Source organism: Doryrhamphus excisus, linkage group LG5 (genome assembly GCF_037039965.1).
Source record: "Doryrhamphus excisus strain RoL-2023G ecotype Guam linkage group LG5, RoL_Dexc_Guam_v1.1, whole genome shotgun sequence".
Taxonomy (NCBI): Eukaryota; Metazoa; Chordata; class Actinopteri; order Syngnathiformes; family Syngnathidae; genus Doryrhamphus; species Doryrhamphus excisus.
In genome coordinates, this window is record NC_136361.1 from 13,597,314 (window position 1) to 13,609,234 (window position 11,921).

Here is an 11,921-nt window from a genome sequence, read left to right on the forward strand (position 1 = left end):
TGCAAACTCCACACAGAGATGCCCAATGAAGATTTGAACACAGATGTTCCCAAACTCCTGACCTTGTGGCCAACATGGTAATCACTTGAACATTGTGCAAACTAGTAAACTAGTCTGTGATAAACCTAGTATGTTTCATCTGATTATTTGTCATAAAAATTAGGTTCTTTAGAACTCAAATTTCAGATCAATGAGACATATCGGCCATAAACAAATATGTCTACATTTGTAATGTTTACAAAATCTAACATCTAGCTAATGATGATATATATATAATATATATCCAATTATTACATATGGGATTTTTGTGATAAGTTTTCAGTATGACAAAATTGTTTAGCAGTAACAGATAAATAAAGAAATCCTGCTGGCAAATCCAGTGACACTAGAAGGCGGGGCTATCGAGTGAGCCAGCCCCGCCTTCTCTCCAAATATGGTCATGCGTGTTGGCAAACACGAGGTCTTAGTTCACCGCATCGCCTAAAATAGTTTTGACTTTAAAAACGTTTCAACCACGAGAGAGCATTTGTCACATTGAGACATTCTTTTTCAAATCATTTTATTGTCATGTTTGCTTTCTACGACAAAAACATGCAGAGATAAAGCGAGTGACATTTTTCCGTCGACGTGAGTCATCTGTCTTGACAAACTATTTGGTAGGAGAAAGTGGCAGTGCGCCATCTATCGAGAAGACTGCGTTACTGCGCTTCCTTGAAAGAAAATAAAGAATGAAATATTTTTAATTACAAGACAAATTAGGTTTCAGGTTATGTTGTAGTTGCATTTCTCTTCAGATTAAAGTTATTTTTTTTTAATTTGGATGTTGTTTTTGGTGTTGTCACATGACAAAACTGACTATCACACACTGACACACGATATCATGGCTGTGGCAGGTTTCCACTGCAACCATCTTTTGCAGTGACGTTCCAGTCCACATCCCAATGGTTACATCTTTATGAAGAGCACAGCGGTGACTGCAGCGAAGCCCAGCAACGTTACGGCCACCTTGGCCACGCGGCCACGGCCATGGCCAAGCTCGTGCGGCAGGATCTCCATGAAAGTGATGTAGAAGAAGGTACCCGTCGCCACACCCTCCAGCGTATAGCAAGCCAGCTTCCCCTGTGTCGATGTTTCGCTCTCCGAAAGGCCAACGCCTATACCAACGCCCAGCGGTGCCATTGCTGCGAAGAGCAGCAGGCAGGCGATGACCAGTGGGCGGCGCAGGCGGCCGTGAGCCAGGGTGAAGGCGAGGCTGAGCGAGATGACGCTCTTGTGGATGGTCAGAGCTAGACACACCTCCAGAACCTCCTGGCTCCGCCCAAGAAGGCCCACCGCAAGACCCTCAAAGAGCGAGTGCAGCGACAGGGAGAAGACCAGCACGAAGGCGCGTAAGGCCGACGATGCGGATTTGGACTCCTCTTTCGCGTGGCACCGCTGGTGGGGTAGCCCCTCCCCGCCGTCAACTGCTTGCACGCTGGAGTTCTCCAGCAGACCCTGCCTCTCCTCAGTGAGGGCCCATGATTGATCCCTGAAGGCCAGAATCACCTGCTCCAGAACCAGAACCAGAAAGAAGCCCATGGCCACGATGAACTCAGGAAGAGGAAACTGCAGCTGCACCACAGAATGCAGTGAAAACGTTATCAAATGCCAACAACACACACTAATATCACACACCATTAGCTAACTGTGGTGGTGCCACCCATCCTGGCAGAATAGGCTTTACCGTAATTCCTGCATTGGAGAATGCAGCAGAAATCCCCTGAAGATAGTCTGGCAGGAGGTCCAGCAGGCACGTGGCCAGGAAGACTCCGCCCGCAAAACAGTTGATCAAGGTCAGCAGGCGCCGGCGAGACTCTGCAATAATACCGGTGCCGTCAATACGCCGTCACTCACATACCAACCCACCCACTCCATCACCTGGGCTGATGCTGCAGGGCCCCGCCCCATGCACGAGGAAAAGGGGGGCAAGGCCAAAGAGCAGTGTGACCGACAGCAGGACCACCAGCGCTGCCACTTTGGACTCCAGGGCGGGGATTTGAGCCGCATCGGTCTGGAGCGGCACCATGGCACCATGGACGGACAAGGACATCTTTGATGTCAGTCTTCCTTGTGGACCTCAGGCCCAGAGGACGCCATCAAACTGTGACTGAAGGCAATGCCATGATTTATTAGTTGGCTTTATATAGAATACTGAGTAGCTGCACAGAATGTGGCATTTAAGTATAGAATTTAATTTAATTTTGTAGAATTTAAGTAAAATTAAATACGCATATAAGGCATTCAGAAGACGCAGTTAAAGATGTAATGGGCTGTTGTATTCTACATTGGTCACAAGGTGTCAGTAATGTTAATAATGTTTGATTAGACACTTGATTGCCAGAACAACAGGCTTTTATTGTATGATCTCACAACAGGCCTGATAATTCCTAACCCATGCTAAGCTAAAACACAACTGTCACTTCCTGTCCCCCAGGAGAGGAACAGATTTACAGCAACACACCAGTGTGAGACTTATTTGTTTCTTTCTGCTTTTTCCTGATTACAGAGTTGCCACAGCGGTTCTCTTTGATCCACACACTGATTTTTGGCTTGAGCCCTTTATACTGACGGATACCAAAGAGATTCGAACCTGAGGCGTCCGCGAAGTCCAGAATGCTAACAACTACACCACAGCGGGGTAAGACTTATTTGTTTAAATAGCTTATTTTTTGTTTTTATTTATTTCTATTTCTAATACGAGTATAAATGTGACTGTAGGGGTGTTATTTCATGTCCAGAGAGCTTTAATGTTAAAATGTATTTAGAAGACAGGTTTTCCATGCTCTAATTTTATCTAATTATAAAAAAATGAATAATATTTCTTGGAAATTAACTCATCACGGTCGGTCTGCAGCCAGTTAACGGCGATAAAAGAGAGATTACTGTAATCCATTGAGAGCTATAGCTAACTGGTACCACCAAGTGGCCAAACCCAGTGGAAAACACGTGACACAGGTGCACTAAACGTTTTTAAAATAAGTTTTTTGTACATTTTGAGTTGCGTTACAGCGTTGCAACACTGCCCATTTGACGTTTACGTGACGGTGTCCCGTCACGTTGACCTGTTACGACCCCGGAAAATGACAACGAAAAGGTAAAGTTTAGAGGGGGGGAGGACGACAGGACTTACGCGATAAAGTCACCAAATCCACTACCACGTTTTTTCCAAACGTCCTGCTACCACACGACGAGAAACTAAAAATAAGTCAAAAGAAGTTCGCTTCTCTCACTTCTGACTCAATTCTCATCAGCTGATCTCATTTTTATCTCTGAGCCATCACCTTCCTTGTCGTAAACACAGTGCTTCCGCTTTTCAAAATAAAAGCAGCCGACGCGTTGCGCTATGAGCTAATGACAGCTTGTCATTAGCTTCAAATGTGGTTTCTATCATTAGGTTGGTTATAGAAGATTGACTGAAAGTACCGCGAGCATCTCGGGTCCGAAACGCGAGAAACAATGCTACTCGATCGGAATAAGCAATCAGATGAAACTTGAATTTCGACAACTTGGAAGGAAGAGGCGTTACCAACAATCTGGTGGGCTCTTGTCTGTTCGTTTAGTTGAAGTTCTTTAAAAGACCGCACATGGGCAGCAGAAGCGTTTGCTGCCGATGCGCAGCAACAGAAAAAATACGAAGAAGACGAGGGGTAGTCAGGTATATTTATCTCGAACCGGAAGTCAAAACTTTTGTTGTACTCTCAAGAGTTCTTAGGACTGGGGCACTTTGTGATGACGAAGTCAGACCGGTGAAGTGTGAAACTTAGAACAGTGAGTGACTTTTGTTCGCTGTGTCTCTTTGTATTTAACGGTTTATTTTATCTTTAAACGTTTCTTCTTTAAGCTGATTCAGGATCCGTCTTGAGCAACTGACATGTTGACGTGAGGTGATTTACATGTGCTATCATTATGTCAATTTTGACCTTTTCACTCCCCAACGTATGTTTTTTGGATTATGTAATTTTTTTGTAATTTGTAATATGTTTGTGTTACTGATGTGAAATGAGAATTGTAAAAATGTAAAAGAATAGTGTTTATTTTGGCGTGGAGCAGGATGTCCTCCTCCTCTTGTTTGTTTTGTGTGGCGGCCATGTTACACTGCAAGTGCAGAAGTAGATTAGAAAGTTAACAAGGTATGTGTGTTTTTACCAGAGATTGTATTGTATTTGTGCTTTGGACCTTTGACACCCTTCTGCAGGTCATGGATTCAGAAAGCAGACAATTGTTGGCGTGTAACTATGGCGATACAACAGCACATACCTGGCAGCGGGATGTACCGCTGGCCTGCTCTGTGAGTGTCTCCCCTATCAGGTCTCATTGTACAATGTATTTTGATTGTAATATTTCATAAATTTGAATAAAACTCTAGTGCTGTGTGGCAAATGAAATGTAATGTGTAAGATAGATAGATGCCTACTTTATCCAAGAGAAATTCAGATAACAGTAGCCTACCAGAAAGCAAACTCCACACTCATCACCGTCCCCTTGGGAACTAAAAACATGAAAGTCTTTCTCTTCCGTGTCAAAATTGAACAGCATCATAATTCCTTCATCACACATATAGTCTGTCACTCACTGTCTTTTGGTCTCTCCTCCTGCTGTCGTCTCAGCCTTTTGAACCCAGATGAAAATAGTGTTTTTCTGCTGTAAAGACTTGTACAAAAGTTACAACATGTCTTCATAGCGGTGCAGTAGTTGGTAGTACGCTAGAAATCGGGAAGGTGGCTTTTCTGCGTTTGTTTCCTGAATTGTTTTGCTATTATGATGGACTATCTTAATAATAACGTTTTACCAAATACAGCTACGATTAGTAGTCGTTCAGATGTATAGGATATGTCATGAGATTAGACCATGACCACACCAAGCATCATGGGAAATGTAGTTTTTAGCCATAAATTTGTCTCATTGGTGTATAAACCGCAGGGTTCAAAGTTTTTAGAAAACAGTAGAGTCTTATACACCGGAATAGACTATACTTCTCAAAAGACTTAAGTGTAAGTGCACCAATTGAGACACAACACCACACACATGGCGAGCTGCGAGCCATGCATTTAGCCTCCGCCCCCTCTGACACAGGCCCTGGACGACAGTGAAACAGAAGATGTCCTCCAGCCTGTCAACCCAAACCACGTGTTTGGTGACGGCTCGCCCTCAGAGAGCGACAGCGGCATTTGTGAGGATCCTGTGGTCCAGAGTCCCATTACCATGGTGATGCTGAACCCGCCCTCCGTCTACCAGGTGGTGTACGACCTGAACGGACCGGGAAGCATGAAGCCAGGACAAGCGAGCGCAGACATCATCTCCATAGAGCTGGGTGAGCACGTTGACATGTCGAGGTATTTTTGCAGTTCTCTATGCTGGAAAACCCTGATTGTTGTTCCTGTGCAGACCAGTGGAGCTCTCAGGCCCTCCTGTCTGACGCATGCGTCATTGGTGAGATGCCGCCGGTCTCTGGCGACAATGCTCCACCCCCTGTGGACTTGGTAAGGCTGAACGTGCGTGGAAATACTTGATACGATACGATGTGTCTGACTCGTGTGTGCATGCCTGTTCCCTCAGTCAAGTTGGGAGCTGCAGCTGACCGAAGAGGAGCAAAAGTTGCTGAGCGAGGAGGGCGTATCCCTTCCCAATCAGCTTCCGCTCACTAAGGTCAAACACTTGGCTGACATTTCGTCATGTTGCCTGCTTCATTTAGTGACCTTTTTCCTCAATCTGCTGACAGGCTGAGGAGAGAATCCTGAAAAAAGTTCGCAGGAAAATTCGCAATAAGCAGTCAGCGCAGGACAGCCGCCGCCGCAGGAAGGAGTACATCGATGGCCTGGAGAACAGGTGTGCCTCTTCTCTCTGTCAACTAATCACAGCCTTTGTTTAAAACATCAGCGTTTCCCATGTGTTGTTTTGTGGCGGCCTACCACAAATAAATTTGGTCTGCCACTTGATGCGATCTGTTTGCTCACTCTAACTCAAACCTATATTACAATGGGACTGTGGTGGTATGTAGTGTAACTCTTCTTACCACAGCTAGAACCCACCACCACAAATATAGTGGTGTGAAAAGTGTTTGCCCACTTCCTGATTTCTTTTTTTCGTCACACTGTTTCAGATCAGCAGCTAGTCAATGACAGCACCACTGAAAACAAAATGCAGTTTTTAAATATAACTTTTTTGTTGTTGCATGTTTGTCATGGGGCAGCACGATGACCGAGTGGTTAGCATGTAGGCCACACAGTCAGAAGACCCAGGTTCGATTCTCCACTTCTCTACTTCTCTACTTAATTTGTGATTCTAAACTGTCCATAGCTGTGAGTGTGAATGGTTGTCTATATGTGCCCTGCGATTGGTTGGTGACCAGTCCAGGTTGTACCCCGCCTCTGGCCCAAATTCAGCTGGGATAGGCTCCAGCATACCCACGACTCTAATGAGGATAAAACAGCATAACGGTTCCAGATCATCACCACCACTATATTTTACTGTTGGTATGATGTTCTTTTTCTCAAATGTGGCATTACTTTTCTCAAACGTCTTGGGGATTATCAAAATGTTTTTCTGTCAAAATTGAGACAAGCCTTAATATTCTTTTTGTTAAGCAGTGGTTTTCCTCTTGGAACTCTGCCATGCAGGCAGTTTTCTTTCTTATGGTGGATTCATGAACAAGTGAGGCAAGTGAGGCCTGCGGTTCTTTGGATGCTGCGCTCTGGGGATAATTGTGGTTGGCTGACCACTCATGGGAAGTTTCACCACTGTTCCATACTTTTGGCCATTTGTGGAAAGTGGCTCTCATTGGGGTTTGCTGGAGTCCCAAAGCTTTATAAATAGCTTTATAATCTTTTCCAGACAGATCTCAGATCTCAATTAATCTCAGTTATGTTTTAACGGTAGGGGGAACGGGCAATCACTTTTTCACACAGGGCCATGTAAGTTTGGATTTTTTTTAACCTTAATAGTAAAAGTTTCATTTAAAAACTGCATTTTGTGTTCAGTTGTGTTGTCATTGGCTAATATTTAAATTTGTTTGTGGTTTGTCTGAACCACCTCATGGTGGCCAAGTGATTAGTATGTTGGCCACACAGTCAGGAGATCTGGTTTTGAATCTCTGTTAGGCATCTCTGTGTGGAGTTTCCATGTTCTTCCCGTGTGCGTGGGTTTTCTCCAAGTACTCTGGTTTCCTCCCACATTCCAAAAACATGTTAAGTTAATTGGCCACTCTAAATTGTCCATAGGTATGAATGTGAGGGTGAATGTGCCCTGTGATTGGCTGGCGACCAGTCCAGGGTGTACCCCGCCTCTTGCCGAAGTCAGCTGGGATAGGCTCCAGCATACGCCTGGAAGAAAAATAAAACGAATAAATGTTGATCTGAAAGTGTGACAAACATGCATTCATTCATTCATTTTCTAGTGCTTATCCTCACGAGGGTCGCTGGGGTGCTGGAGCCTATCCCAGCTGGGCGAGAGGTGGGGTACACCCTGGACTGGTCGCCAGCCAATCACAGGGCACATATAGACAAACAACCATTCACACTCACATTCATACCTATGGACAAATTGGTGTCGCCAATTAACCTAGCATGTTTTCAGAATGTGGGAGGTAACCGGAGAAAACCCACGCATGCACGGGGATAACATGCGAACTCCACACAGAGATGGCCGAGGGTGGAATTGAACCCTGGTCTCCAAGCTGTGAGGTCTGCGCACTAACCACCCGTCCGCCGTGCAGCCGACAAACATGCAAAAAAAAAAGCAATTAGGATGGGTGCAAATACCACTGTAGATCAGTCCAGTTGGAATCACTGTAGAATTTACAGTGTACATTGTGTTACACTCTGTGTGTGTGTGTGTGTGTGTGTGTGTGTGTGTGTGTGTGTGTGTGCACAGAGCAGCAGTGTGCACAGCTCAGAACAAGGAACTTCAGAAGAAGGCGGAACAGTTGGAGAAACACAACATGTAAGCAGGCACACACCACTACCACACATGCACACAGATGTATGGTAATGTCATGTAATTAAGCGCTTGTGTTCAGATCTCTGCTGAGTCAGCTGCGCCATCTTCAGTCTCTGATTAAACAAACAGCTAGCAAGGCAGCGCAGACCAGCACCTGCCTACTGGTGCGTGTGCACATGAACCTATGTGCGCTTGACTTTGTTTATGTGTATGACCTGCAGTGTGTTTGTGTGTTCAGATAATCTTTGTGTCGCTAAGTTTGATACTCCTGCCAAGTTTGAGTCCAATCAGTCGCCGCTCGTCTTTAGATGATGACTACCGGCCCTCTGGAGGTGACATCACTTCCTGTCTCAGTACACTGGACCTCAACTGTTTCTAATTGGACTTGTTTGATCCTTACAGTCCTTTCAAGAAACATCCTGACGGACTTTGCCTCCTCGCCGCGCAAGCCCAGCGAGTCGGTCCATTCAGATTCATCGGCTCTGTTTAACCCAGAAGCGGAGGTCAAAGAACCTGAACAGAATCTTGAAGATTTGGGCTTGCAGCATGTCCAATCTGGAAACGGTTCCGTCGAGACTCCAAGTCAGCATAATGCCAAGTTGCCGCACACGGATGAGATGTAGTGACTTGGCCCATGCCAACCGAGTTACTGATGGAACATGGGGCTCCTCCATCAATGAACTGACCAAGAGTCCACCTACAAGATGGCAGTGAGCCTTGTCTTTTGCAGTTTCTCTAACTTTGTGATCCTTCAAAGTGTTAGACCCTCCCACAGACCCTGCCCAAATGCAAACGTTTATTTACAAGTTTACAACACTACATGAAGCTTGACGCTTGACACAGTCAGACAGTATGACAACATAACATCTTAACAGATGACAAGAACATCACATGTACACTTACACAATTCAACATTTCTTAAAGGGGTAGGAAGAGGCGGAACATATTTAATCCTACCATTTCTCTCTCAGCAATTACTGACAGTTTGTGTTTTAACATGTGCCAGTTTACCAATTTTTAAATAGTGAATGAAAAGGATTAATATGTTGGTACAGTTGTTTGAGCTTGTAGCCTTTACAGACGGAAGTGGGTGCAAGCTGCTGTCAGATGGTCAATGATGCAGTTCTAAAAGTCTGGTGCAGCCACGCAACCCCGCCGGATGCTGGCCATGATGGGAACCAGTCTTGCTGTTGTTGACACGGGCACAGCTTGCAGCATCAAGCTGCAACGAGAACGAGGGCTCAGAGGATTTAGCTTTGACAACGTGACCTTGAGGTTGATGAAGGCAATGAACAGGTGGCGGATGCTGCGGGTCTCCCTGAACTTATCGGTAAGGAACCTGAGAGCTGAGATGTGGTTGCTGGCTGATGCGCATAAATCCTGCCTGCTGGGGGAAATGACCTGATTGCAAGACTGATAGGGTGGGTCAGTGTTCAGACACAGTCTCAGGTGGGCACAAGTCGGCGACAAGTTGGTAGAAGTGCAAAGCGAGAGGTCAGAGAAAGTGGAGATGTTGCATGAGTTGAGACCGATGGTGGTACTGAAGGGAGTGTGCATTCAAGGAGGGACTGGCACTGATCATAGGTGACAGATCCTCTGCAGTGTTGAATATGGTGTAAATGATGGTGCGCTGGCAGTAGTTGAAAGGCTCCTAGTTGATCAGGGAACGTCGGACTGAATGAGGGAGGGCCACAATGATCCCACCATGGCCTCCAGAGAAAGACCTCGTCACCAGGAGTGCACTTACCACTGCAGAACAACAAACCTCAGAGAGACCAGAGAAGTCTCCTGTGGTAGGAGAGCTCCTACGAGAGGATGGTGGAAGCTCCGTAATGAGGATATTCTTGACGCTCCCCTGCCCAAAGTCATTGCCATCAAGAGTCGCAGCTACTCCGGCCCGTCGGAGATCGATCATTTGCCGCTGAGCACAATGGAGTTGAGGAAACATCTTTGTTACCAGCACAGGTACCCTGGATGGACTACCCGCATATAGTTTGGCCGGTGGGTTGCCAGTATTGTACCCTATGCTTACACAAAGAATGTGAAAGCTAAGCACTGTGCACCAGAGTAACTGAGCAACCCAAGCGAGGTGTGGTTTGACTGCCTCACTAAAAGTACTGTGTAGTACACTTGCAGGGGTACCATTACACGAGACACCCCATACACCCTGAGGTGTCAATAAATAACACAAAAAAATAGAATGACTAAAATTAGGGACAGGACTTTGTGCATGAATAAATAGTACATGTAGTATTATAAGTACATAGTGAGAACATGAAAATAAATGCTAATACTGAAGTACTGACAACTGGCATAATACTGTGTAGTGAATGACTAGTTATTAGGGGTGTGGGAGACACACGGCACAGGTGGGTGTGCGGCCCTACTCCCACCCACTGACACAAAGACTGACAAAAGGGCTCACTCCGTTCATGCCACTGTTCTATGGGACAAACTGGACAAGGTGCTGAAACCAATGCATAGAGGGTGGGGAAAAAAGACCTACATGCATTATCAAGTTTATTTTTTTCATTTATTGTTTGATTAATTTGTTCATTCCCAGGTCTAGTGCCCAAAATACATTTTTAAGACATAATTTATCTTTTTTTTATTATCTGGGTATATTTTGTACAGTCCAGATAAAGCTCACAATAATAATAAACAATAATAAATGAGACATTGTATAATAAATGGATAAACATGTTCCTGGTCAAACTGGCATAACAATGTATCACCAGTTATGTATAACAGGTGATAGTGGTTAAAAATATGAAAATAAGCAAAACAAAAATTCAGAAGAATAGTTTGTATCTTTTTAATAACTAACATAAGGAATAATGACATGTGAAGTGTTTTTAGTCTTCCATACCTTGTAAACTTTATTTGCTTCTATTTATTGAAATTGCTCATATTAGCAGATTGAGTAAAGAAGTCAAAACAATCTGTTCCGTAATTTCATCTCATAGATAAATGTGTTTTGTGTTGTGCATTTTCCCCATAGATCGTTGTTCTCTATTCTTTAAAAAAAAAAAGTTGTATGTTATTGGGTTAGTGATGTGCAGATCAATACTGAACTTTTGATACAATAACTTTATGCTCTGAAATCGACTATGCTGTGCTGTAAAAGAATGTGCTATGACTCTTACGGACACTGACCTCTAACGCGCGCTCACATCTGATTTTGGTGGATACTTTAATCAGGTAATGTCGCTTCACAAGTCATAGTTATCATTTGCTCAGCAAACCAACAAACTATTTAGCCGGCTCGTTTTAGTGACGTCACCACGTGCTGTCACGTAACAACTGAAATAATTATGCCAGCAAACTGCCACTGCGATTGGTCCACGAACATAATTATATGTTATATTTCCCATTTACGTTTTTTCTGTCACAGGACCATAAAGGGCCATCACTGTGTCCTGACATTTGGTGATGGCTATTCTGGAACCACCAGATTGCACCCCTTTCCTCAAGTGTCTTAGGCCACACCTATTTGTACTCGCCACATCCTTTTTTTCATCAAGCGCTGGCTCCTTGTAAAAACAAACAACTTCATTTCTAATTTAAATGACAAGAAAAAAAGCAAAAGGGACTTTACGTCTTCCAGATTCCTCCGTGATGATGTAATTATTTATGTGCCAAGCTATGTTGTTGAATAATTGACCAGTGAGACAGCAGGGGTACGGAAACACGCAGTGAGGCAGACCAGATACATCACTTGACACCTTTGTGTGACCTTTGCATGCTCGGCTAGCCATACATTATTCCAAGTTAGGTTTAAGGCTGGCTTAAAGACAGTGTCAAAGCAACACGTGTGGTACAACAGGACTTTGCGTGCGTGACAAAGCTGCTGCTTTGGACGAGATGTCTCAATGGGGCCGGAAATACGAGCACCAGTCAAAGTGCCTCATCTATTATTTAACGTCGCTTTCTGTTCCTGAATGCAA

General features: G+C 44.5%; 2 protein-coding genes across 3 annotated transcripts; one reads left to right on the plus strand and one right to left on the minus strand.

The window, feature by feature from the left end:
* Positions 1 to 548: 548 nt before the first annotated feature.
* On the minus strand, positions 549 to 3,598 carry LOC131105606 (zinc transporter ZIP1-like). 2 transcript variants are annotated; one of them, XM_058053937.2, is made up of 4 exons: positions 3,566 to 3,598; positions 1,918 to 2,146; positions 1,724 to 1,854; positions 549 to 1,611 (listed from the first exon to the last, which is right to left on the minus strand). In XM_058053937.2, exons 2-4 carry the CDS (start codon positions 2,087 to 2,089, stop codon positions 946 to 948), a joined length of 969 nt encoding a protein of 322 aa, XP_057909920.1. In that variant the 5' UTR covers positions 2,090 to 2,146; positions 3,566 to 3,598; the 3' UTR covers positions 549 to 945. The 2 variants fall into 2 exon arrangements, with proteins under 2 accessions (XP_057909920.1, XP_057909918.1); XM_058053935.2 differs by lacking the exon at positions 3,566 to 3,598 and adding an exon at positions 3,170 to 3,309.
* Positions 3,599 to 4,002: 404 nt separating this feature from the next.
* On the plus strand, positions 4,003 to 9,524 carry creb3l4 (cAMP responsive element binding protein 3-like 4). The gene is given in 9 exon segments (XM_078790748.1): positions 4,003 to 4,327; positions 5,113 to 5,350; positions 5,425 to 5,573; positions 5,608 to 5,685; positions 5,759 to 5,865; positions 7,909 to 7,977; positions 8,054 to 8,138; positions 8,213 to 8,306; positions 8,377 to 9,524. Coding segments are annotated over 9 exon segments (1,197 nt in total). The 5' UTR covers positions 4,003 to 4,171; the 3' UTR covers positions 8,598 to 9,524.
* The last annotated feature ends 2,397 nt before the right edge of the window (positions 9,525 to 11,921 follow it).